This window comes from Zonotrichia leucophrys, chromosome 1, assembly GCF_028769735.1.
Source record: "Zonotrichia leucophrys gambelii isolate GWCS_2022_RI chromosome 1, RI_Zleu_2.0, whole genome shotgun sequence".
Lineage (NCBI taxonomy): Eukaryota > Metazoa > Chordata > Aves > Passeriformes > Passerellidae > Zonotrichia > Zonotrichia leucophrys.
The window spans coordinates 33654094-33681613 of record NC_088169.1 but is presented as its reverse complement, the minus strand read 5'-3'; the positions used below and the strand labels follow the sequence as shown (position 1 = coordinate 33681613).

Here is a 27520-nt window from a genome sequence, read left to right as displayed (position 1 = left end):
TAGATTCTTCAAAGACTCACACTTCTTGCTATTGTTAGTATAGTTTATTGTTGCCCTTCTTACTCCATTTATGTATAAGGGATAAAGTTCAGGTTTATTTTTGGAGTAGGTATTCTGTAAAACATGAAGCTTTGTGCATAAACAATGCATTTTTTTGCATAAACTCATGCTAAAAAATGTTTATTTATCTCTGTGTTTGGAGATAACACATTGATGTGGACTGAATATATCTCTCAGGTAAAATGATTTAGTGAAAATTGAATAACTTTTTTAAGCATTCCTTCTCATGGATTTTACTCATGCTGGCTGTATTTGTAACAAGCTGTTGTGATTTTTCCAGTCACCTTGCTGGAGTAGTTTGCCAGCAAGGAAGCAGTCTGCAGACCAACAATGGGCTGGTCTGTTCTGCTCAGCCCTGCTCTTGCTGAAAGAGTAAAAGTGCAAAGCTTCCCCACTTCCCAAGAGCTTGAAGTTTTATAAATTGGATGTTCGGTTTTCAATGGGACTTGAGGTGAGAAGTCAGGGGATCAGTCACTGAAATGTAGTCATAACCTTTTTAAGGGCAATTTTTACATGTATATGCTTTTTAAAATATAATCTGTAACTCGTGTGAAATAGATGTTGAAGAGCTGCAGCTTTTGAGAGTTGCTCAGCTAACATGTAGGAAACATTCTGTGTTTCTTAATACAGTCATAGATGAAACACAGACATTTGCTTTCTGAACTGTCACAAAAACAGCTGGCCATCAGAATTCCTAGTATTTCCATGAGGGCAACTGCCATAAGCTGCCAAAACTCAGCTTTCAATGCAGAACTTGGTCTAATGGTGGGGGGCTGGTTTGGACCTCCTCAGTTTTCTCTTGAGGCACCCTTATGTTGTCTTCTGTGTTAAGCAGGACACCATGAGTTAGTCTGAAACACCACTGGAACAAAGAAGAGAAACCATGGATGGCAGAACTGCTGACATTTAGAGCTGAACAGATCCTAGTGAGTACAATCCAGAAATATTGTCTGCGTTATGGGCTTTTCCTAGGCTAAATCTAGGAGGAGAAATGGTTCCTCACTGCAAACATTTTGGGTGCTGCTTGAGTAGAAACAAGAAAAATTCAGGCTTGTGGCCTGATGTCAAAGGAGAAAGAGGGAAGAGGAGAGCATTATTCTAAGGGATTTTTCTATGATTTTTCATTTAGAAAGTACGTTAAATAAAGCTACATATATATATATATATATAGTATCACAGAAGAAGAACCTTGTTAGACTGAGACAATGCAGCAATTATTTCTATAATGTTTCTCAATAACAATATCTACAAAAATACTGAGAGAAAAATCCCACCGTTTTTAGGTTGGTGTTTTTTTCTTTTTTTTCTTCATTCTTTGACTGAGTGCTTTTGCCAGAGAACATTTTCCCCTGTGGATTAACTTTGAACTGCCAATTAAAAGTTATTGCTAAATCCTGTTACAGCAGAAAGCCTTCAGGCTCTTACTGTTAAGATTTGGCCATTGCTCTTTCACATAATAGATTAAACTGCTGGGATTTTTGTGAATTGCTTTTGTACATTTTGTAGGATAGTCACAAAGTCAGTACATTTTTTAGGGAAAAGGTAGGAACTGTCTTAATTAATGCTAATTTCATTGAATTAAAAACAAAGGGCAAAAACTGGAATTGAGACAAGAGCAAATATTGCTCTGAACACATTGTGTTAAAAGTGCAATGAAGTTTGCCTATCAATTCAGTGATGACCTGGTTTCTTCTGCAAGAGCTTTACAAAACCCTGTCAGCCTGTCCTACTTAGAAAACAAACTTGCTGAAATCTGTGTGGTAAAGTTTAGATGACCTTTCCTACAATTTTTGGGCAAAGGAGACAGAATACTGCAATAACTCTGCTGTTTCTGACAGGCACACTCTGTGTGTCATTGCTCTGAGCAGGGACAAATTGAACATTATCTCAGAAGCCCCAGAAAGCTTGGTGGTAATGGTTGGCAGATGTATTTTTTTAATGTGATCATAGTAGGATCATCAGTTGCTTTAAAGTCTATGTGTTCAGCTAGGAATAGATCAAACAGGAAAGAGAAGTGAACCCAGTGATATTTTAATTTTCCTGAGAGAAAGAAAACCATTCTGCGGCCATTAAAAAAGCTACGTAATTCTTGCCAAAACCATCCATTCAGTCCAAGATATGATTATCATAAAAATGTGTTCAGCCTTAAACCAACATCTGGGTTTTCATATTTTCCACACTTCAGCCCTGACTATGTGATCTTGCTGAAAAGATTGAATGTCTCGATTTCCACAGAAATATGACTGCACCCGCCATTCTCCTATCAAAAAAGAGCAGAAAAAGGGGTGTCTTTTTGGATGAGTAAAGATAGCCTGGAATAAAATAAAAGTTGTGTTCCTGTTCAGCAAATGAATGGATGCATCTGTGCAGGGTACAGTATCTTCTGGTTGTGAATGACTTTTTCTTGCATGCATCAGCTTGTTTTGAAGCCATCTTCATGGCACCAATCAAAAGAAGGTGTAGGCTGGCAAAAATCCTTCTGCAGCATTCAGTTGGTTTAGGTACCAGGTCTGTGGTATTTCAGGAGCCTATAAAAAAGTAAAGCAAGTATTTAAGAGGAGTCCTTGATAATTGGTAGCAACAGCCACAGTGAGGCTTTCTGGGACTTTGGACATCTCTGTCAGAGAAGATGGCTTTTAAAACAGAGCATCTGAAAGTGCAAAAGGACAAGAGGCTATTGAGGGTTCTCTTTAGGTACATGGCACAGGACCAAGTAGGGCATGGAGACATCTGTCCTCCACAGGTTTTTTCAGTATGCTTGCAATCCCCAGCCATCTCTACCACCCCTCTCTCCCTCCATCCCTTGACAGCAGATGTCCTTATCTTCTTTTGTGGTGATATGTCACTTCAGAACCTCGCAGTGTAAGTCAGCTCAACGCTGTAGAGGTCTCATTTGATGCTCATTGCCTTTGTTAATTTGCATAAACTCATGCAAATTTTTACTCTTTTGTTGGAGGGAGGTAATTGTTTCTTTTATTTGATCTATGGCACTGCCAGCACACCCTGTGGATGCCATGCTTGAAGTCTTCTCTAACCATTTCTCTCCTCTGACATCAAGTGCTTGCAGCAGAAAACTTCACCTCTTTTACACATATAATTACAATTATTGGCTTATGGTAACATAGACAATGCATGTGCGACATTCCTTTTTGAATTAAATAAAGAATCTAGACATGATGAGTCCTACAACTTGCAGCTTCTAAACTGACAACAGCATTGATAATTCTTTTTTAATAAACTGGTCTATGGTCTTTCTGGTTGCTTCACACAAAGGGACAATAGGATTGGGGGGTTTTTTGTTTTTTTTTTTTGTGGATTTTTTTTTGGTGGTTTTTTTTTTTTTTTTTTTTTTTGGGATTGTGTTTTGGGTTTTTTTTCCCCACTGGTGTCCATATGTTGAATTCTGCTCAGCCCCAACAAAACTGCTTTCTGTTAATATTGCTGTGGTGTTGCAGCTTGCAGCTCAGCCACCAGAGTTTTGGATCTGGAAAACAAGGTAGAGCCTTATTCAGCTAATGCCACAGCTGGGCTGCAGCTCTCAGCAGCCTAACAGGGGTGCCCTACAGGGCACTCTTTACCAGCAGGGTTAGAAGTGGTGCCATTGCTTTTCCCTGACTGCTATCATGACTCCCGAGAAATGTTTAGTCAAGTATAAAGGAGAGGGGAGCTGTCTTATGCTGGGATGGTCCCAGGCTGACCCAAAACCAGAGGCTTGCTCTGCCCTCAGGCTTTGCATCTAATTGTGTAATATTATCTTTTCTATTGTTCATGGGATAATTTGTTAAAATTGTCCTTTTTTTCCCTGTTATGAGAACAGGAGGATTTGAACTGTGTATTTTCATCCCAGTTCAGTGTCAGTAAGCCAATACAGTTGTATGACTTTTTGATTTCTGGATTTGTGATTATCGTAGATTTGTTAATTACTGCACAGGGAAGCAGCTATCCCATAGGGTGTGATGCACAGCTGGGAAGTATTTTGTGCTCTGAAAGGAGGAGCAGCACAGTGAGGGCACTGAAGCGCAGCTCCAGCTGCACCATGTGGGAGTGCTGGGAAGTTTACTGGTTTGTTTGAAACTAAATCAAAGCAGAAATATAAGTGTGATATTTGGTGCCAAACTCTTTTTCCTGAACACCATCAAAGGGCATTTATGGGTGATTTTTCCTCTGAAAGTGCTTATCTTTCAGAGAAATAAAGAAATACAGCATTTTGTACTTGCTTGTCCTAGAAATACATTTTTGTTATGACTGTCATTTTACAAGTTGGCTATTTGCTTTTTAATCAGAACAGCTGGATTGGTTAAACTGTTTTGTGAAAACCGTATTTAATTCATAGCACAAGCATAACAAATATTTGAGGTATTTCCATTTTCTTGGAAACAGTGCAGGGACAAGGTGATAAATAGCAAAAGATTCACTATGGCTAAATTGGAGAGGTGTCACAACTGTTCAGGATCTAGCTGACAAGCTGCTACTCCTCCTAAACTATATCCTCTCTTAACTCAGACATTAATCACAGTCTGTAGGCATAACCATAACTGAGGCAATATTTCTTCATCTGTAGAGACATCATCCAATAATTGTATGATTATGAAAGAGCCATTTTAGTGTTTGCATGCCTGTCTCTACTGCTTTATCTTTGCAAACTGTGTCTGTTAATTTGGGCCTCTAGTTTTAATTCCTAGTACAATTCATGCTATAAAAGCTGTCATAAACTCCACAAAACTGTGGAGATCTCATGATAAATTAGTAGTTTGGAAATTTGCATTAATCAGAGTTCTGGAGGCAGAAATATTTGTTAAAGCAGTATCACTTTTGATCAGCAATGTTCATCATCAGTAATGTTCACTCTAAGCACTTTTGAATGTTTGTCATTTGTATTTAGGAATGCATGCAGGAGGATTTGTGGTTAAGGGGCTGTTTAGAGCAAAAAATAGTTTCTACTTGTTTGGTAGCTCCAGCAATATACTTTCTTTTACCTTTTCAAGGACAAAATGTATCTTTGTAAATCGCTGTTAATTGTCTTCTAATTTCCTTATTAGGTAATTAATCTTGCTCTGTCTCACCAGTAGCAGGAAGAAATTTACCTGCCAGTTGTGAATGACCAGGGGCTAATTACAGAGCTTTGAATAAAATATCACTACAATTGGAAAGTGATATTTCACTTATTTTGTGAAATTAGGCCTTGGAATATAGATGGACAGACAGCTGAGTGTACCTCAAAGCTAAAGCTTCTGAAAATTGGCAAGGCAGGGACAGGCAGAAATACTTCAGTACTGCTTCTGTTAAAAAATGAGGCAGCTGAACACACTCACTAATAGCCACAAGAAAATTTGTGGAGAGAGCCCTAAATATCCTCAAACATGGCTCAAGTTTCAGTCAAAGACCTGACTTTTTCAATAATAGGCTCAGTCTCTTACAATCTGTTGAAAGAAAAAGCACCAGGTTTTGGTGTGGTTGTTTTTGGGTTTTTTTTTTTTGTTTGGTTGTTGCTGGTTTTTTGTTGCTGTTTTTGTTGTTGGTTTTTTGTTTGTTTTTGGTTTTTTGTTTGTTTGGTTTTTTGTTTTTGTTTTTGTCTTTTTTTTGCGGGCGTTTTATATTCACTTTTATAACTGCTACATTTTTTTTTCCTTTTTTCCCAAAATTGGCAGTTTTGTGCTTGTATGCCCTTAGTGTTACACTAAGAAGCTCAGAAGCACAGGGGAAAAAGTGTTCAACTGTAGCCAGTAGTGGATAGTTATCTTTTATCTGAGCTGGACCAAGTCGCTGCCCACAAATGGCTCTTCATGCAGCAGCCTGAGGGGGGTTTCAGGAAGCATGTGGGGAAATAGGAATCTGTTTGTAGATCCCCACCTTCTCCCGCAGCGGGTATTGCATGCAGCTGCTCCTCAGACTGTTGGAGTGTGGCCAGGAATGCCTCACTGCTCCCTGAGGAATTTTACATAACGGTCTGGCTGGTCAGCTGAGGGCTGAGTGTCAGTCAGCCAAGTGCTCTGTCTGTTCTCCTGTGTGATGGGGGGGTCTGGCCCTCCCCTCCATGCCTGTGCTATAGTTTCAGGTGGTGGCTTGCGGAGATGGCGTGAAGAATAATTTTCATGAGTCATTTGATAAAATAAGGACCTTGTGAATTGATAAGGAGACTTAAACCCTTAGAGAGAGGGGATCAGGTTCCTGGTCCTTAGACACTGTGACACTTCAGAATCATTTGCCATTGGTGTCTTAGTGTCAAGATGAAATAAAGATTTCAGAAATAGGAGGCATCATGAAGATTCTCTAAGTGACGCTCTCATGGTTGAACTTGGCCTCAAGATACACAAACTTCATATCTGTGTCTCCCAGGAGACATAAATGTACTGGCTCCTGGGAGCCCATTCCCTTCTCTTGGATTCACATGTTCAGGAAGTGCCTGGCCCAAACATTGATCTGTTTTGGGTACTCCAGCTGACAGGACTGTGATCTGTCATATGCCTTGGCTAACTTTGAAGCCAGGGCTGGTTTCAGCAGGGACTGGACTAGGTAATCTGGGAAGGTCCTTCCAGTCTGGCCTGTTCTTGATTCTGTTTCCTCCTCCACACTGAGGCTTCAGATGGCTTCTGATCTTCCAGGGAAGGAAGAAACTTCAAGCTTCATTTTACCCACAGGAAATTAGTGCCATGACCACAGGCTGACAAGTGCCCTTTTCTTTGAAAGAAGACATACACAGAAACTGGTATGGTCAACCAGTTTGCAGAAACTGGTGTAGTTCCAACAGCTTGTAGTGGTATATATCAGATAGTCTCCTGCTAATATGGAGAGAGACTATCCAACATCAAGTCAAATGCTGGTCTGGTGGGACATTCAAACGCAAATCTAGTTTTGGACCAGATATTTTAACCCAGCTTCCCTCTATTTCCAAATAGAAATAGTCTCCCAAAGAAGTCCCAAGAGGGGCTTTAGAGTCCCTCTTTTGGTTTGTTTTTAACCAGAAATTTTGCAGTTGTCTAGGAAAAACCTTATTCTAATAAAATACCAATTGCAATGAAATGTCATGGGTCAGGAGCTCCTTGGAGCAGGAAGTTGTGGATAGTTGGTGTTTTCATGGGTTCACCAGGTGTCTGGGTGTGTTTGTGCCCTGGAAGTCCAAATGGGCTGTGGAGAACAAAGCTATCTGCTGAGGAGCTGCAAGCCTCTGTAGGCTGGGGAAGGCAGGATATGGGATTTAGGGCAGAGGGAATGTAGCTATGAGCTGTTTTGGGATGGACAGTCTCCAAACATGGCATTGGATGCCTATGAGCAGATTTGCTGAGTAGTGCCTTAACTTTATTCTCGCTGCATTTTGGCAGCAGTGCTGTGGTTTTTCCTACACATATTACATCCTCGCATGATCATGTATCCTAATGACTGTCTTACAATGTAACGTACATGTTTTGGAGCAGAAATATTTTTGCAAATATTTCAATAGGGGAAGGGAATGAAAGGAGAGCTTCTTGTGTATTTGTTGTTTTGTTCAACTGCAGGCTTTTAAGTTCATATGCAAGTTTGGGCAGCGGCTAGTGCATCATGCTTGTGCCTGCCTCCAAGCAATTTTCCTAGCTGAGTAAAAATAAAAAACAGGAAATGAATGGAGTTCAAAACAAGTAAATGTGAATTTAGACTCAGAGAAGCATCTTTGAAAAAAGAGATATAACAATCACACATACACAACTACTTACAGTTTGAACTCTCATTTGTTTTAAGAATCTAAGGGCTGTTGCTCTATGTCTGTAACCTGGGTGACCTTTGATGTGTTAACATTTCATGTCAGCCTGTTAGGGAGCATTCCTTTCCTCCTGAGCATTGTACAATGTTGTAATATTTTTCTTCTGAAGAAGGAGCCTGAGTAATTTCAGTGAACAATATGTGCTTTGATATCAATGAATAATCTAATGTGGGTTTTTAAAGTACCATATGGTAAAGCATTTTCTTTTTGTCCTTGACATTTTCTGTGCATTATCCTTGTTGGCTCTCCAAACCTGCTAAGCAGTGAACTTTTCCACACCATCTATGGCAGTTTTATCTGCATCTGCCAGAGGGGACAGGATGACTTGTTCCAATCCATCCTTGAGGACAGTTGTTCAGGAGTTCTTAACTAGTTGTGTGTTGCAAGTTTGTAGTTTTTTCTCTTTGGGATGTGGGTGCTAATCTTTCATACATTTTCCTTTCCTCCATTTTATATGACTACTTGTGGATGTCAGTTCCAGTCTTACTGTGCACATTGGAAGGTGGGTTAGAAGTGTTTATCAGAACCAAATCTCCACAGCACCCTCCCAGTGCTGTGCTTTTGTTTGTGTGGAGGAAGAGTCTCAGAGTGCACAAACTTGACTTGCAGCTGAGATTTAACCAAGAGATGTGCTCTCACCACTGCTGGGTCCATGAGACCACACAAGGGACAGTGTACACTAAGGCTTTTTGAGATGTAAAGAGTGTACAGTTTAGATATTCAGCACCAGTCCTTCACCCTATAGATTCATTCCTATTGTGCCACACCAATTACTAACACAGATGTGGCCACCGATGGTTCAGGGAGTACTTTTGTCTTCTTTTATTACTATTTGGAACAATAAATGCAGTGCAAGTTGATGTATGAGATATTGTAATGTGCTTCTGTTCCTAATTTCTCCTGGTGTTTTCCCAGCCCAGAACAAATGGTGTACTTCTCTCTTTACTAGGTCGATTGTCTAATATCTCTTTGGCCATGTTGAAAGCAGTTTTTTGCTTCCCTTTTACACTCTCTGTGTGTGATGCACCCAAATGCAGCTGGTGTTTCAACTCATAATCAAAACCCAAAGTCTCTGAAACCCTGAAACCAGGCAGACTTTGCTTTGCAGTGGCACTGGTTGCTTTAGTTAGAGGCTAGAGAGTCTCACAATAATCTAAATTGCAATTGGTCATCAAAAAAAAACTAGGAAAACTTTGCATACAATCACACCTAGCTTGGTCTGGTGTTGAGCAAGGAGTTGGTGTATCAGAAGACACTCCTCATACACTCCTTTTTCTTTTTTCAAGGAAATTCTCAGCAGGTAGGTACTAATTTGTGCATCACTTGGTCACTTCTCTCCAGGCAGCGTGTGACATATTTGGTGTTGTGTACCCACATGCTAGCACCCATATGTGCCAAGTATATGAAGGTTGTGACTTCAGAGTGTATATCTTTATAAAGGCTGTGTGGTCATTAATGCCATGAGAATGCACTTTTCTGCTAGCATTTTCTATGCATCAGATTTCATACTTGGCCCTTTTCTTGTCTTGGACATAGAGGCTGTTCAGGTGCTAGAAGCTGTGTATGTGGTAAGGTAAGTGGTAAGGAAATTATTCTGAGTTATGTCTCTGACAAGATCCTGATGAAACTCCTGCATTTGCAGAAGATTGTACGACTGAGGATGTCAGCAGTCACTCTTTTTACTCCATTCCCTCTCTCATAGCACCTCTTTGCATATTTTCTTACCTTACTGTTTATAGCATAAGTAAGCTTAAGACTCAACTCTGTCATGACACCCATGCTTCAGCTTAACTAACTTAAATGGTCCAAATTAAATAATAGGAAACCAGTTCATTTCCATACATGTAGAAAACACAATGAAGCTTAGTGGTTTTAGTGTAAAACCATTTTCCCTTGTCCTATCTCTATCTTGTGTAAAAAGTCCCTCTCCATCTATTTTATAAACTCCCTTTAAGTAGTAGAAGGTACTATAAGGTCTCTCCAAAGCCTTCTCTTCTCCAAGCTGAACCACCTCAACTATTGCAGACTGTCTTCAGAGGAGAGCTGCTCCAGTTCCTCTGATAATTTTTCTGGCTCTCCTCTGGACTTGCTCCAACAGATCCACATCTGTCTTGTACTAGGGACCCCAGAGCTGATGCAGCACTGCAGGTGGAGTCTCACCAGAGCAGAGTAGAGGGGCAGAATCCCCTCCCTTGACCTGCTGGCCAGCTGATTTCAATGCAGCCCAGGACATAAATGGCCTTCTGGGCTGTGAGTGCAGATTGCTGGGTCATGCCCAGCTTTTTGTCCACCAGAACTTGCAAGTCCTTCTCCACAGGCTTGCTCTCAATGACAACTTCTCCCAGTCTGTCCTCATATCTGGGACTGCTCTGATCTAGGTGCTGCACCTTACACTTGGATTTGTTCATCTTCATGAGGTTCTTATGGTCCACTTCTCAGGCTTTGCCCATGTTCCTCTGGATGACATCCCTTCAATTTGTTTTGTCACCTGTGCTGCTCAATTTTGTGCCATCTGCAGACTTGCTGAGGGAATACTTGATTTCATTGCCATTGAAAGGAATATTAAAGTGCAAAAGATGTTAAAGTCACATGAGGAAGTAGATTGCCATGAGCTTTTTACCCACACCCTGAGTATTAAAAGGAAGAAAAGTCACTCTACTTTCATTTCCCAGAATCTCTTATTATGCCACGCAGAGAATTAAAACCACACATGGGTCAGTGACATCCTTTGCAAGGCTGTTGGGCAATCCCTGCATGAGCTGCAGTAAAGCATCTGTGCATGTGTGGGTGCTGGGTGGGACCCACCTGGGCATGCCTGAGCATCCCACCAAGCCCAGAAAGCTCCTCTTGGGCACAGGGATCCCTTTCAGCAGCTTCCCAAGAGAAACAGAGCCTGAGACCTTTCAGTTTTGAAACAAGATTTGGACTGACAAGAGGAGAACATAACCAAGTCTCTCTCTGGCATGACCTATTGGGAGGCATTTCTGCTGGTTCATCAGACTGGGGCTGGGAAGGGAAGCTGCAGGCATCATCATCATCTTCCTCCTCTACAGAGAAGGTGAATAAGCCAATCCACTGGGACTGGAATCATGAGGGTCAAAGACCCAGAGACAGCCTGCTGGGCACAGGGGCTCAAAGGGAAAAAGCAGGGTCATTCTTCTTCTCCTTTGGAGGATTCATTTTTAGAGATTTTTACTTTTACTGCTGGAAAATCCAATTAAAATACAATGTCTGGCTAAATGTGGTATCCTCATCACAAAAGAATAATAGGCTCTCTTCATTTTGTGTGTCTCTCAGCTAATGAGTTCTCCCTTTTTATAGAGAAATTCTGAAGACAGATTTTTATTATCTTTTTAAATTATTATTAAGAAAGGAAAAAAAAGATAATCTTAATACAGTACCTCTCAGACATTCAGCCCATGTCAAGGGCTGGCAAGGCATGTAGAGAGTGATTACAGCTTCCTATTTTATTGCTGAGTGGCTCTATAAATTATAGTATTCAATGAAAATTGCTGGCAGAAGCATTGTTTTTAAAACATGTAAATGTACAAACCCCTCCCCAATAACTAGATGCTTTTTTTTTCACCTAGGCCTCCTAAGGCTTTATAGGTCCAAAAGGAACAGATTATCTTAAGGATTTTTGAAACAACTTTCCTCCGCTGTGATAAGGATTTTTGTTTTCCCTCATCGCTATCAAAGATCTGCTAAAGCGAAGGTCTAAAAAACCAAATTCCAGTTGATACTGAGGCTGGTTTACTTCCTGAGCTGGAAAATTAACCTCAAATGCATTTGAGGTCATGGACCAAAAGCAAATCTGTACAGCTGGACTTTCATAGCATTTGGGGCTTGAGGGGGAATCTTGACTCCATCTCTCACTTTCTTATCACACATTTGCACATTTCAGACAGTTTTCCAAGTGTTGGACTGAGAGACATGCCTTGTCTAAGCAGATGTCCCACTGATAGCTGCAGTCCAGAAGACATTGCCGGGCTGCTGTCCTCAGTAGTTTGTTTCAGTACATAATCAGTGTGATGACTTAAAAGAAACTTAATAAAAATCAGGCTGTATCTCCTGTTTGAATTTAGTTGCTGTCAGCTTCCAGCCTTCACTTTGTGTCATGCCTTTTCCATTAAGAGCAAAAGCTTTTTAGAACCAGATATTTTGTCTCTGTGAAGGTGGTCCAGTAACTGTGCCATTGCTACATCCTTTTGTTTTTTTCTTTTGAAAAGTGGAAGTAGATGAAATACCAACAATCTCTTTTGTGGTATGGCACTTCTCAAGCTCTTGAATTATTTTCAAGGAGGTTGGTTTGTTTTGGTTTTTTATCCCCTATACTGCCTCCCTCCTTCCAAATTCTATTCCAAAAGGGGACCCCGGAACTTTACGCAGAACTTGGAGAGTAACAAATTCTTACATGGAGAGAAAAAACCAATCTCAGTTCCTACTACAGGGATTGTATTCATGCTTTTGCTACATGGTGCAGGATATTGTAGCCTTGCTTTGTCTGCTCAATGTCTGGCCATTTTGCAGGGCCACAGCTCTTTGAGATACAGCTTCATTTAACTTTTTTTTCCTGTAAATAGATTTCAATCCTTATTCCTGGACTTATTATTTGCACGAGTCTCTTTGCAGAGATGTTTTCTCTAAATGGGCCCAGCAGACTGCCTTAAAAACAATTTCCAGCCATAAAAATTCAAATTAAATTTCTGTCCACAAAGCAAGGGTATCTCAATAATTTTGGGGCATGTAACCCTAAACCACATGAGTCTGTGTCTTTAAAGAGAAACTTCTCATACCAGTTGCAGCAGTTGTTACTGTTTTTTCTTATATTTTGAAAGGGACAAAGTTATGTTTTCTTTTATAAATGGGTTCCATATATTTATCAGTCATTCACACATTGCAGACAGCTTTTCCCCTCTTCATGATTATTGATTTTGTTTAGCCACATATTATACTGTGTTGTAGAAATTAACCCAGAGCTCCAACTTCTTGGCTTTAATGAAACAGATGAGAAATTAATTAATTTTTTTGGTAATCAGATTATTCTGTATTTACCTGCAGACTGCTTTAAAGTACCCCCACCCTCCCCAAAGAAAAAGGTTTATCATTTTGGATGCAACACATTTCATAAGCACTTTCAAAGAATTTTGGACTGTACTAAACAATACATTAGTTGAGTTACAATTCTGAGCATCAAGGAGACTCGATTTACTTTCAAATAACTGATATTTTGTTTTAAAAGACAGACTACTTGGCTGTCAGAAGAAGGGAATTATTTAGAATTCTTTGTTGCTCTGCTAACTCAGAACTATTTCTGCTATGTGGAATTTTTTGTGAACTTTCATAAATCCAAAGAAGTCTATTTTATCTAACAATTATCCACACTCTAGTAATGGTTGTGTATGAAGCAAAAAGAGACAAATATCTGCAGTTTAATGTGAAACTCATACATAGCTTTGAATAATACATAATATCTTCAGATCTCCTGAAGAGTGATACGTGTTTAAATCAAAGACTTTGGGATGCACAAAATTATCTAGTCATTGTCTTCCACTTTCTTATTGCTGCTAGGTTAAGATTTCTAGATTGTACCAGATAAAGAAAAATCTGTATTCTGTAAACTTTAGAGAGGTCATTTTATCTTTTTGAAGATAAGTTGCCTGTATTCCCACCAACTTCAGCTTTCATTTACACCACTTTGACTGTGAAAATAGGATTTAGAGTAAGTGCAAATATATCTAGCTCTAGCTTCATGGTTGGGTGTAAAGCCATTAGTGTGAGTGTCAGGTCCTACAGTTTTATCTCATTTCCTCTTATTTATACCTGTATTCTATAGTGGGAAGAGGGTGTCATTTCCAGAATATAAGGATAGGGACCAAGAGCAAAGTGATACCAATTGTGACACAGCAAGGTGATAGTTTCTTACAGCCCTCTGTTGGGCTCTATGACCTGTAAGTTATATTTTTCGGGGGGCTATATTCCATTAGGTATTTTTAAAGGGGTAGTGCGATGATGAAGGGCTAGAGCTAGACATAAAACAAACTCATCCAAACTTTTCAAAAGCCCAGAGCTGTCTGTGCCTGTAGGTCTGCCCAGACACGAGATGTTCACGGTGCTCATACATGCTCAGGACAACTTGCTGTCAGCTGGCATGCTGCCCTGCACCACAGCCAGAGCCACTGTGGGATGTTTTCACTTCCACCCAAACTGTCAGAGGCTAAAAAGCTTTGATAAGCATAAATAAAGAAAGGGAAAGGTGGGTGAACATCTCCTTCCTCATTCTGTTTAGCCATCACTTACTCTGTTGGTTGACAGTAAGGTTTTGGTTGTGTAAGGCTGTCATGTCACGTTGGACTTAGCGCCTGAAAGCCAAAAATACTCGAGGTGCTGGAGGATCATGTGGCTGTTCTTCCAGCCAAGTTTCCCTCAGATCTTTAAGCAGCTGCTTCACCAATGCATTCTTGCTGCAGACCTTCTGGAGACTTGGAGTGACTCTCAGAAGGGCTCGCTAATGACGCTCCTGTGCAGTGAACTTTCTGCCCAGGAACGCACTGTCTCCTGTGAGCGCCAACCAACGCAATCACTCGCTGGGGCGGCTTGCTTAGGATAATCTGAACAGAGAGGCCACCCTCATTCCCCATTTCAGGAAAACACACTCAGGTGTGCTCTCACATAAGCTGAGCATTTTGATGAGCAGAGGCTGTTCCTGTTTCTACAGTAATGTATTTCCTCAAAGTATCAAAATAATTTATAGCTTTCCTGAATGAAATCTGATGGAAAAATGTTATTTGGCAGACAAGGTACACCTTAGCCCTGAGACAAGCTCAAATGTATAGTAAAGCAGGGAAGGGAGAATTCCATCCTGTCTCCAGCAGCTGCTAGGCTGTGGCTTCACCCCCTCCTCTTAAATGCTTAAAGCAATCCCCAGTTGCTGAACATTTAAATTGCTTGAACACTTCAGAGATTTTATTGCTCTTCCTATTTACTGAAGTATGAAAGTTCTGCTTCTGTGCTAAATTTGAAGCATCTTCTTCTTAGGGATACCTAAATAAAATAACTCACAATTCACCTAAATAAAATAATCACATTCCAATCAACATGAGAAGAGTGCTGCCCATGGGTGAGGGAGGAGGAGAACATTTTGTGGTTGGCAGGGAGCAGCCATAGAAAGTGGAAATATATCAGTCTGAACATACCGACGCTCCCAGAATGCTCCCTCATACTGAGGGTTGGGGCTGCTCTGGCATCCGCTTCTCACATTTCCTCTGCTCATGCTGCCACCTTGCCAACATGAAGGATGCAGTTTCTCTGTGTAATTTTGACATGCTGGCTTTGAGATTCCAAAATTTAGGCTTCCCCTTTGAGTTTTGAACTAGAACAATTTATTTTTGTAACCAATCTTTGTCCACAATCTAAGCATTTCAAGCCTCTGTTTTATGTCTTTGAAAGGCTCAATCCAAAGCTGAGTGAAGTCAGTGGAAGGACTCTCCCTAACCTCAGTGTGTTTTGGATAAAGCCCTAAGGCAAGGCTCACATTCCATACATTTTAGCTTGGATTTGGATTTTCATAAGCTTTAACACTCCAGAAAGCTGCCAGTTTCAGAAATCTACATCCCATAGTATGTGTTTCCAGCTTCTTGGTTTTGTAAGAATGCTTAAAGTTGAGAGAGGAGTTAATGATTTTTTCAGGACTATAACGTGAACCAGTGACTTCCACACCACACCAGTTTTCATTGAGGATGCTGTGTTTCCATCTCTTGTGTGAACATTTGTGTCTAAGAAATATGAATGCACATAAAAGCAGGTTCATTTACAGTGAGGGAGGTAAAAAGCTCTGCTCAGCAGAAGGGTGCAAACAGAGTGCTCATATCCAAAAAAGAAAGACGTAAATGCATCTGTTTTCATTTTCACCCTTGCTTTCTTAATGTAGGTTTGGTTTGTTTTTAAATTATACCAGAACAGATTATTAGAATACCACTGAAATTTCTAATCCAAACAGACTTATAATTTCAGTTGGCTCTGACCCCTTCCTGGCTAAAATCAAAGCAAAATTTGATAGGAACAGAACCATATCCCTTTGGCTGTCTGCAAAGAAAAACTACTGATGCCTGAAATCAGTACAGCTACATCCATTTACAGAGTCACTGTCTGGCTCCCAGAATGCTTTTTTTTGGCCATGATTGTCTCAGAAGAATATTATTTTTGTATTCATTGCAAAAATAAATGTAAAACAGGAAATATTTTTGTCCTGTGATGATAATTTATTTCTGAATATAGCCATGAAACAGTTTAGTACAGGAAGGAAACAAATTTTTAAATGGATAAAGCAATTTTTAAAAAAGTAAACAAAAGCTGCAACATTTTTGGAACATTGAATATGGAAATGAATCTATGCAAAATACTTATCTCCCTTAATGTCCACTCTTTGGTTTAATTATCTTGGAATATGTATTATGGTAAATATCAACAAATAATGTTATTCTTACCTGCAGTGGAGTAAAAATTCCAGCCATATTATCAGGCTATGGAAATTTTACAATAATTTTCAAAATTATAATTATATAATCCAAAGTAGTATGCGGCTTTGTTTGCCACTTGAAATAGTAGCTGCACCAGTAGGCATTTCATAAACCAAAGTCCTGATAATACTAGGGCAAAGAGGACAGTTGAAAACTTCAAGTCTATCCCACTGCTACCTCCATTTGCACCTAGGTCCTCCAGGAAAAAGTTTTGTTCTGCTTTGCTGCATGTTTGCAATAAGGAGACACCAGCAATATTGTGAACTCTATTCTTCTGCAGCTGTTGGCAGCATCTTTTTTTCCATCCTACAGCTGCCAAGGCATATAGAGGCCCTAATTCCTTAGTGCAAAGAGACTCCTTTTCATCACCTTTTATATGAAGTAAATTTAGGCTAAAAGCATACAGGAGAAATGTGACATGAACCCTTATTGTGCATCAGTATTCTAGCTGCTGCAGCAATTTCAAGCACCCGCAGTTTATCAAATTAAACATAAGAACAATTGACATTGTGGGAATAACAATCATCTAGACATGCCATTTGGGAGGCAATAACACATTTTTTCCTTGCACTTTGTATTTAGGAGCTTAGTGTTCAACTTGAATGTCTAAAGAAAAATTTGTTGTGAACATGTAATATTTATTAGAAAAATATTCAGTAGAAAAATAAAGCTAAGAAAGTCCTCCACCACTCACCCTGTAAAGATATTTCTTTTCCACCTGTCATCCAAACGAAGCAGAAAGTAACCAGTTTATTTTAACAATTTCAAAATATAGTGCCAGCTAATCAACCTCTTCCTACTGTCTTGCTCATGACTAAAAAAAGAATTCTATGAATACTTTCATATGCACCAAATAACAGCATAGAACACTGCTAAATACTTAGTCTGACATGCCAAAAATAAAATAACTTCATCAATCTGTATTAATCAATAGAGACCTGTTGGAAGACATTGAAAATTTCAAAGTACTGAAAGATTTCAAAGATTGAAGACCCTCACAGAGGCTTCAGGGTTTGGCATTTCTTGCCTGTTTCTACCTTCAGCCCTTGGCAATAACCCACAGAAGTTCTTCAAAGTGAGCTAAGAACGTGAGATCTCATTGTCTTCCCATGACCATGTGAGGAAAGTTTATGAAGGGCAAAAGAGAAGTAGTATAAAGCTCTCAAAAGTCCTCTAGCAGAGTTTGAGTACTGAAGTCTAACTCATGAGTGTGACTTGTTTCACATTCTTGCACAGAAGTGCCATGAAAGGCCCTGGACTCCTTAGCAGGCTATTTATCTTTATTGAGATGCGGTATATTAATCTAATTTTTAAGAGAATACAGAAACATTAACTTTATGGCATAAAAAGCATAGCTTAAGGAGAAAAAAAAAATCTTCTCTAGGTTTACACTTGGGTTATGACAGGAAGTAGAGTGAGTCTCCTTTCATAACTGCTTGTTTTCTAAGCATCTTTTAATCAGAGTAACCTGCACATGCTGTAGAGACAGGCTGAGATAGATGGGATTGCTCCACCTGGAGAAAAGAAGGCTCTGAGGAGACCTAATAGCAATTTCCAGTACCCAAAGGAGCTAAAAGGGAGTTGGAGAGGGACTTTGTACTAGGACATGTAGAGATAGAGCAAGGGGAAATGGCTTCAAACTGAGAGTAGGTTTAGATTGGATATGAGGAAGAAATTCTTTACTATGAGGGTGGTGAGTCACTGGAACAAGGTTGCCAAAAGAAGCTGTGAGTGCCCCATCCCTGGCAATGTTCAAGGCCAGGTTGGATAAGGCTCTGAACAACCTGGTCTAGTGGAAGGTGCCCCTTACCATGACAGGGTGTTGGAACTAGATGTTCTTAAAGTCCCTTCCAACACAAATGGGTCTGTGATTCCATGAAATTCTTAAGGTCTGCTTGGCCTGGCTGCAGTAGCTGGTGTGTGAGCCGCTGCTGTCAGTTCCCTGTACGATACAGGAACCTGCTTCCCACTGCACCTGCACATGAAGGGATGCTGTGCCAGAGCATTCCCGTGCCCGCAGCAGCTCCCGCTGGCTGATTACAGATGATTTACCCAGGTACCATCAGGTGAGTGCTGCAGGCTTTAAAAATTGGACTCTGTAAGGAGTTTTTTTTGGTTTTTTTTTTTTTTTTTTTTTTTTTTTTTTTTTTTTTTTTTTTTTTTTTTTTTTTGTTTTTTTTTTTTTTTTTTTTTTTTTTTTTTTTTTTTACCCGGGGAAAACCGGTTTGTGGCCTGTGGTCAGGCAGCCAGCAGGCGGCAGCCTGTGCCCGCCTATGGCTTGCCGAAGTTTTAGCCACAATGTTATGCTGTTTTTTCCTGGTTGTTTGTTTGTTTGTTTTTTTGATGTGGGTTTTTTTGTGGATTCTTTTTTTTTTTGTGTGTTTGTATGTTTATTTCTTCTTCTTGCAAATTGTCTCCCCTCTTAAGCTGTGTCATGTCTGTACAAATAAGCCCTTGAACTCCGTCCGTGCACTCTGTCAAAGCCCTCAGCTTCCCTCACCTCCCCTCTGCTGCAGACCCACTTATTCTAGCCCCCATTCCGATTTACAAACTCCCTTCTCTTCTCAGGGCTCTCTAGCCTGGCTACCACTTCACTGCAGGGAGGAACCTCCATCCTGTAAGGCCTCCACTCCCAGGCCTCCCTGAATTCTGTGGGAGTCTGGGCAGTGCCAGCCCCCAGAAGGCAATGCCATGTCTCCAGGCTCAGCAGCTGCTGGATTACAGCAGCATCAGGAGACTGGGGACTTCAGCCTTTGCAGAGGCCAAGTTTGGCCCTGAGCACAGCAAGATCACTCCTGTGTCCTATTTCAGTCAGCATCCCCTAGTGGAGCTGTGGTGCTGGATCCCCATCAGCCCTGAGAGCAGCCCAGGCACTGATGAAGCCAAGGCCCCTTGTGTGCAGCAGGGGCTGCTGCTTTAACACAGCTGTAAGGTCTGAGCAGCAGGGTCTCATCAGTTAGGCCTGCTTTTGCTGAACTGGGACATCCCCAGGAGCCTTGTGGCGGCACAGGCTGCCTCCCAGCTACAGGAAGGCCCTAAAGTGCAGCAAAGACCATCTTGCCCTGAGATTTAGGGTCTTCTGCTGAAGTCCTCAAGTCCTCCTTTTTCACATTCCTGGACACGAGAATGTCTGTCCCAGATCAACAGCATGGAATGTGAGGTCACAGGGATGAGTCTGCTGCCCCACATCCAGTAGGTCTCAGCATGTAGTACATGGATTAGGAAAATGAACTGCTCTCAGGCAAACACCCTCCTTTTGACTAAGGAAATGCAGCAACTTGCTGAAAGCTGTTAAGTTCTGCCAGTTTGCAAGTGTGGTATTTGAAACACTTTAAAACCCAATGAGAGAGAGAATATAAGGTAACAGGATTTAAGCATTGGGTGTGCCTGTGAGCCACCACCTGGGAACAGCTCTCTTGGGGGAAGTTTGAGACCATTTCTTATTGGGCAGACTGATGGAGACAAGGCCTTTTACAAGCCATCACCTTGCTTCCACCTGCTAAATAGCCCTCCATGCAGCCCAGGGCCAAGAAATCATGGGGAACAAAAGTGGGGAGTCTTAGACAGGACTCTTAGACAAGGATGTAATGGAGTCTTATTTGTATGTTTGGTGCATAATGAGAAAGGTTTACCCCACTGCTTTTCTTGGCACTTGAGGATGGCAAAAAAAGACAACCCCAAAACCATGGACAGGTCAGTGGTAATGATCTGCTGTGGGCTGTCCTGCAGCCCCATTCTGTACATCCATGCTCTGTCATCTTCCCAGTCATGCAAGAGGTCTGCTCTGTGTCACAGACATCTTTTGTGAAAAATCCTTTCTTGGGATTTTTCTCCCTTCTGAGAAGCTGTGGCCTCAGCCACAAGATGTAAACAATGGTTATCTGCTGTGGAATGCAACAGGTGCACCTGTGATTGGCCCATCTTGGATGTTTACAATTAATGGCCAATCAAGGACTTTGTTATCATTCTTTTCTATTCTTAGCTTAGCTAGCCTTCTGAGAACTTTTCCTACCTTTTCTTTTTAGTATAGTTATAATGTAATATATATATCATAAAATCATAAATCAAGCCTTCTGATCATGGAATCAACATTCTCGCCTCTCTCTTCACCTGCAAACCCTTGTGACCACGGTCACAGCTCTGCACAGCTTTTTTCTCTGCAATCTCTAACATCATCCTGTGAGGTAATGGGGATCATTTATGTAGGATAGGCAGGGGTTTGTGGAGAACAGCAGCACTGGAACTGTGAAGTCCTAGATGCCAAAGGGATTTCTTACACTCTGTGTATCCAAACCAGCCTTCCTGCCTTCCTACAGCTAGAGACACTTCCAATTTATAAGAGAAAACACACCAATTAAATACCAAGAGTTCTTGTTTGCGCATGGCAACATTCGATACTGCAGTACTTTACTCAAAACAAATAGATATAAATTAATGATTTGGCAATGGCATTGCAGGAGTGTGTGTGTGATTTTAGATTGTGATTCTAGGGGTAGGTTTTCAGCTGAGTTTTCATCTCCCTGTGCCCAGGATGGCAGGGCCAGGGTTATGTGTATTAATGGCCACGTGAGGATAAGCCTGTGGTGGGAGGAATTCTGAGCTGCAGTGCTGAAGCCTTGCTCTGTTTCTGTGGGCCACAGGCTGAGAGCAGCAATTCTCCTCCATGCTGCTGCGAGCACTTGCGGGTGACTTTGCCACAGGAGGGACAACATCAGCTCTGACTTGTGGGGAAGCTGTTGGGAAATGCATGTCTGTAGGAGAATGTATATATAGAATATATGCATCCCTCCTCAGCTAGTAATTTTTTAGAATTTCAGTTTCTGCCTGAAAATGGAAAGGTGACAGTGCAGAGGAATTTTTTTTTTCCAGTCTTGGGGGAAAAAGGCTTTGATAAATAATAGCATGAGCAAGACAGGAAACATTATTTCTGGGCATTACCTTGAGCAGATGTGATATTTCATAGCCTCTAAGATTAAATTCTTGACCCTAAGATAAAATTCTTAATTTTTAAATGCAAAAAGTCTCTTAAATAAAATAATATAACCTGTTGATCTTATTTTCACCTAGAAAATTACTTCTCCACTAGTACTTTTAGAGTGGATGCTCAGCTGCTTGGATGAAATGATGAAAACGGGTGACAAATGTGGTTTAAATACTGTATTAGCTCTTTTATTTATTTTATTTATTTAGTATCACTGCATTAGCCAAACACAGGATTTGTGGTTGCTGGACCAGTTTCTAGTTGTGGCTAAAAACTCTTACTGGTGCACAGCTCCAGAAGTTACCCAAAATAGGCTTTTCTTGGCTGAAATCTCTCCTTACCTTCACAAGATAGCATCTCACCTATGTCTCATTGCTGATTGAGGCATTGCAAGGTAAGAGAAAAGAAGAAGAAATAGAAGTGTAGCTAGAGGGAGATGTGATCGTTTGAGAATTTCTTGGATGCACTGATGTCTTAGAAGCTTAGATACCATGGAGATAGTTGCCTTAGCAATGTTTTAGCCACATAGGCATTCACCATCATGCCTGCTCTTGTGGCAAAATGATGCTGTGTTACGTTTTTTTTTTTTTTTTTTTTTTGCAAAGCTTCTGTGAATGTACAATAAAGCAGTTTATGGGTTTTTAACTAGACATCAGATTTTTCTCTCAAGCTTCTCGTCCTTGACATTCTTTTATTTTTTCATTGACGTTAATTCTGAAAATAAATGTCTTTCAAGCTAAGGCTTTTGTACATACAAGAGCCTGTCTGGTTTGGTCTCTGTTCACGTCGAGATAAAAAAGTCCCTCTTGGAGGGTCAAAAAGGGTCAATTTCAGAGGTTGTGTTCAGATTTTTGTCTTTTAAAAACTAGTACAGCCTGAGTTGCTGTAGATTTAGCATTTCCACAGCATGACATAATTTTAAAATCTGTGTATTTTCACCGTAGGAACTCAGACAAGCCAAATGTTATGAAAAATTGAATAAATAGGCAATAAATGGAATAAATGTCTCTTTTATGATTTGCAGAGTATCTTAATAAAATCAGTATATAAATATATAAAGTGAGATTGAAGACAAAAGCATTTATCTCCTCCTGTTGGAATTGGAAGTATTTGCATTTCAAAGTTATTTTTTGGAAGGAAGACAGTTTGGAATTTTAGGACAGACAAACCTACTGCCTGGTAGGGCAGCAGGCTACCAGAGGTGACAATAAAGTGTTGGTCGGGCAGTGATGCCTCTCTGCAGTGTGTTTGCCCTCCCAACACCTCCCAGCTTTAGATTCCATGCGAGAGTGGCAAATATGGCTTTCCAGCACTTTCACTCAGGATTTTGTCTTTGATCACAAAAGCTCTGTGATTTTCAAACCATGGAGAAGTCCTGGACCAGCTCACTCGCAGTGTATTTTGTTTTACCTCAACCAGGTTTGTGCTCCTTACACCAGGCGTCCCTTGATAGAAATATCTAGAGGAGAGGTGTAAGCCATTTAAAACTGAAGTGTCTTTGGTGGTTTTTGGTGTATGCTGGCCATATCGAAATGTGGGAGCCCTGTGAAAGCAGTAGATGCTAGCTTCTTTCCTTCAGTTGTTCACCACACTCTCCCTACCCTTCATTTCATTTTTCTCCCTTCCAAGAAAATCAGTAAAGCACATTTAAGAAAAAACTTATTTCTGTTGATCTATTTCAGGCTGTAAACTATAGACTCATAGAGCAACTCATGTTGGAAGGGACCTCAAAAGACCATCTGGTCTAACCTTTTGTGGGAGCCTCAACGAGATCATGTAGCCTGTTCAGTTGTGCCTTCAAAATCTGCAGTGATGAGACCTCTACCCCTGGGGATGTTGTTGCTGTTATTCTTCCTGCAAAAAATTTCTTTCTTGTTATTGAAATGAAACCTATCCTCATGCAACTCATATCCATTGCCTTTTTTCCTATTTGTGTGTCTGCTTGTGAAGAGAGAGCCTGTCTTCTTTGTATTCACCTTTTGACTACTGAAATTACAACGAGGTCCCCCTTGAGCTTTCTCTTCCTGAGGGAGGAAAATACTTAAATCCTATAGTCTTTTCTCATAGGGCAGATTCTCTAGCTCTTTGATCATCTTTGTGGCCCTCCTTTGGACTTGTCTAGTCTGTGCATAATTTTTGAATTGTGGGGACCAGGACTGGACACAGTACTACAGCTACTGTGCAATGATGAGAAGAGTCAAGTTTGTTAATCTGCTTGGACCATAAGGACAGGTGAAAAATATTAGGAGATGAGAACTAAGGGCATTGAAAATAGAAAGAATTAGAAATACAGAACTGAAGAAGGTTTTGCCACCTGGGGAATTTCTGATTTAGATTTAGTTATCAAGAGCACCTTTATCTGGGGTCATGACCTGGGTTTGTGGTGGCTTGTATGTGCAGTCTTTTTTTTTTGTTTCAGTAACTTCCACTCCCGTCTAATCTGTAAGGCCATGAGAGCTCAAATCTGCATGAAATCATAATTAGCTGTTTTTCATTTCAGTTTCAAGTGATTTCTCCCACTGGGACTGAAGCAGAGCCTATTATTGTGCTATTTTTGCCCCACAGCCCTGCAGGAGCAGCTAAGTGTCCTGTGCTGAAATCTCTGCAGGGAGGAGCAGGTATGTGCTCTGACAAGGCTGAAGGATGTTGGAGGCTGACAGGCCTGTTTCCCAAGCTTTTGCTGTCCTCTGCAGTTGCTTTGACACTTTATGCTGAAATATTCCCATGATTAAACTCCACAGCATGTGTTTGAGACAGGCTGATCTTTAATTCAGTCATCATGTCTGAGTTGTGCACTTTGTGGGATTCTGAAGTGGTTTTTATAACTTTTCAGATTGAATTTTAATGATGAGAACATAAAAGCTTTTCGACTGTTATGCACTATTTTTTGTTATAATCACCATTAATAATCATATCATAAAACCTCATTTTCATCAAGGTTTGATTCATATTTCATAAAAGCCTCTGGCAACTGCTGGAATGGCACACTCTATTCATAAAACTCACGTACCTGCTCTGCTTAATGAGGGTCCACTATCTGTGGTGGATTTGCAGCAGGACAAGGCTTTCCAAGGGAGCACAAGGCCTGGTGGAGAGTGATGGCTTCCATGAGGCTGCTGTCACCACAGCTGCTGGAGAGAAGCTGTGTGGTGGTGGTGAAACAGTGCTCTTGTAAGCTGGGAAGATGTTCTGCAGCAGCGACTCTTGTGCCACTAACGCACAGATGATTTTGCCATATTTTATGGGATAAGTCAGTGCAAGTCGCTGGGAGATTTGTGGGAGAAAATAATGGTAGACATGAGTGAAGTAGATGACCCATCTATTTATCTAATTCAGTGCTTATAGTGGCTAATTTTGAAGTTGCAAAGACGTTTAAAACATTGGAATTGTTCCTGATGTAAATAAATGAACAAGAGAAATTCCCAAAAATGCACTTAAAGAAACCTGATTGGCGTTTTTAACATGCTTGTACTGCAGTAAACATTGAGCCCATTCAGTTTAATCCAAGTATATTTGTTTTCACTTTTTTAGGAGAAGGCCCCTCAGGGACAGATGTACTTGGATAACAAAGATTACAGCACAGTTTCTAAACAAGATATGGAGCTGAATCAGACATCGTCACATCAAACCATTTTATCTGCAAAGGTGGCAGCCAAACCAGTCACCAGAAGTTGCAATGAGCTGCAGTTATTTAAAGAGTATCATGGCATGGTAGCAAGCCTTGGAGAGTCACAGACCCTGTGTGAAAAATCAGCAATAAGGGAGGATGGCTGCATTGCACTTGGGAAGGATTTCACTCCTGTGTCCATGCAGGGAAGGTAAGAACAAAAACAAACAGAATGGTTTTTCTGCAAATCAAAATTAATTTTTATATCCTTGCAGGACAGATACATATGTTCATTAAGTCAATATTTCTCCCACTGATGCAAAGAGGCAAAACCTTAATGGAACATCAGGGCAGTTGTAATTGCCATGGAGGGGTCATGGATCAACAGATTTCTAAATTAATCTCAGTGTTAATTGCCACCACAAGCCGATTTTCCTCTGTTTCAAGATCAGACAATTGGCTTTTCTTCTCTACTTGGTGTCAGAGATTAAGTAGTTTTCACATCCCCTTATACCTCTGTAAGGGTATAGAATATAAGAAAATACAGAAAGTAATCTTACCCCCTAAAGAGTTTCAGCTGGGTTAATTATTAAAGATTAGGAGCAGGCCTGCCTTTAACAGGCCACAGCTGTAGCCAATAAGAAGAGTGTTATAAAAGAGTAGCGTGGTTGGTTGAGGGGAACTGGAGTCAGTTGGCTCCTGCCAGAAGAAGAAAGAGTTAGTGTTTGGAGGAGATGTCTACGAGAAACATCAAGCAGGTATGAAACTTGCACTAAGGAGAAAACAATATGAAACCTTTGCAATATAATGACAACATACCTCTTTCAGAAAAATGCATCATAAAGACGTGGAGAGAATCCATACAGCTGAGGCTGCAAACACTAAAATGGCACAATATAGCACCACTCTGACAGCTGACACACCACACATCAAATGGATGGTGTGTCCTTCTCATGCATCCTCTCCCACACCAGGAAAGGTGCAGGTTGCTGGGCAGGGGTGTTAATCTTTCCTGTTGAGACAGATACAGTACCAGCAATTGTATTTGTGAACACTCAGAAATAATTTATAGACTCCAAAATACTTCAGGTAGATTTTGAAAGCTTTGAACCAGCAGCAACCACAGTGAGTGAAAGGCAGCCAGGGTGGACTGTCAACTTTTTTGGGTAGTTTTGAGCATCTTTAGAGTGAAGCCTAAAGTGAGAGAGAAGTGCTGTACCTAATCCAATTTCCTGCAGAGCACAGGCCTCAAAGTGCTGCCTGGCAGTGTCTGCATTGAGCAAGGCTTAAGCTGCTGTTGTGAAGTAGAGTGCCAGCACAATATCTGGAACCTGATGCTGGAGACCTTTGTTGTGTGGCTACAAATCAGGAAAATCATATCATGTGGGAGTTGCAGTCCTGGGGCTCCCCATAATTCTGGCTGTGCTGGTGACATCTCTGATTTGATGAGCGGGGCTGAGATCTGTCCCATGTCCCTGCATCTCAGTTAGAAGGAAATGTGCTTATCTTGGGAAGAAAGAAAGTTTGGGACATTTTGGTAAGTTCCCTGACCTGAGCAAAGGACAGCCAGGCTAGCTGGGTGAGTTTTGTTGTGCCTTTTACTTAGACACATCATAAGTATGGCATAGGCATCTACAGCCAACCCAGCCAATATTTTAATGTGCATCTGAAAGTGTTTCGGTCAGAGTGAGAATTGGAAATCATAGCTATGCTTTCCAAATATTAAAAAAGTAATCAAATTATCAGCTTGATCAAAAAAGTCCTATAAATCCTTTAGATTTTTCTTTGAGTATTTGAGGATTTTTTGTGTTGATTAAGAATTTTTACTGGCAGAAACAAATATTTTAAAAGTTCTTCAGTTCAGTATGTGAAGGCATGAGTTAATGTCCTATTCTGAAAGAGCATGGTAAGTGCAATATATACGTGAGGATGGAAGGAAGGTAAGGACTGAGTGCTTCTGAAGACAAGGTTTTTCCTTTGTGAATTCACATCTATATCTTGCTACAGCTGTGTTTGCCAGTGCTATTTACTGTCCTGTTTACTATCCTGGCACTTGAACGGAATCCAGATTTGTATTCTTATGGACCAGCTTTCTCCTTTCTGGCTTAACTTCTTCCTATTATTTTTCAGTGAGTGATATGATTCGTGTTCAACTTCTGTGGACTTCTGAACCAGTCTGGCAGTCATCTCTGGTCTCAGATGCCAGAGATGACATATACAAGGTCATGGGGGAGCTCACCTTCCTGTGAGGACAGGGAGTAACTCCAAGCCTTTTGCTAACACAGTTAGCGTTGAGTAAACTGGAGTTACTGTGTGTGATTTAGGAAGAGAGGTACAATTAAATAGACAAATCCATACCCATGTTCCCTTTCAGACAAGTGTATATCTAATCTTCAATAGCAGTATTTTAGGGCTCGGAAAAGGATCTTTCAAAATTTTTTCTTGTTGATCTTCGCCTATTGCTTTTCCAGTATTGATTTTTTTGGCATGAAGATTGAACTTATCAGTCTCTCCTTAGCATGTATTTTAACCAATATACATCAGGTACAGTTCAAATACTGATGTGACCTGTATCACCACTCTATGTGAGCAATTACCCTTAAATCATTGGGACTACC

At 40.6% G+C, this 27520-nt stretch overlaps 1 protein-coding gene across 1 annotated transcript in view; it reads left to right on the top strand.

Annotated features, from left to right (window-relative positions):
* The first annotated feature begins 950 nt into the window (after positions 1–950).
* The window catches only part of OCA2 (OCA2 melanosomal transmembrane protein), a 182747-nt gene continuing 156177 nt past the window's right edge, over positions 951–27520 (top strand). Inside the window, exons 1-3 of the mRNA XM_064715016.1 lie at positions 951–986; positions 23861–23913; positions 24827–25113. Of these exons, the coding sequence (XP_064571086.1) occupies positions 24848–25113 (266 nt within the window). The 5' untranslated portion in view covers positions 951–986; positions 23861–23913; positions 24827–24847. The remainder of the gene's footprint in view (positions 987–23860; positions 23914–24826; positions 25114–27520) is intronic.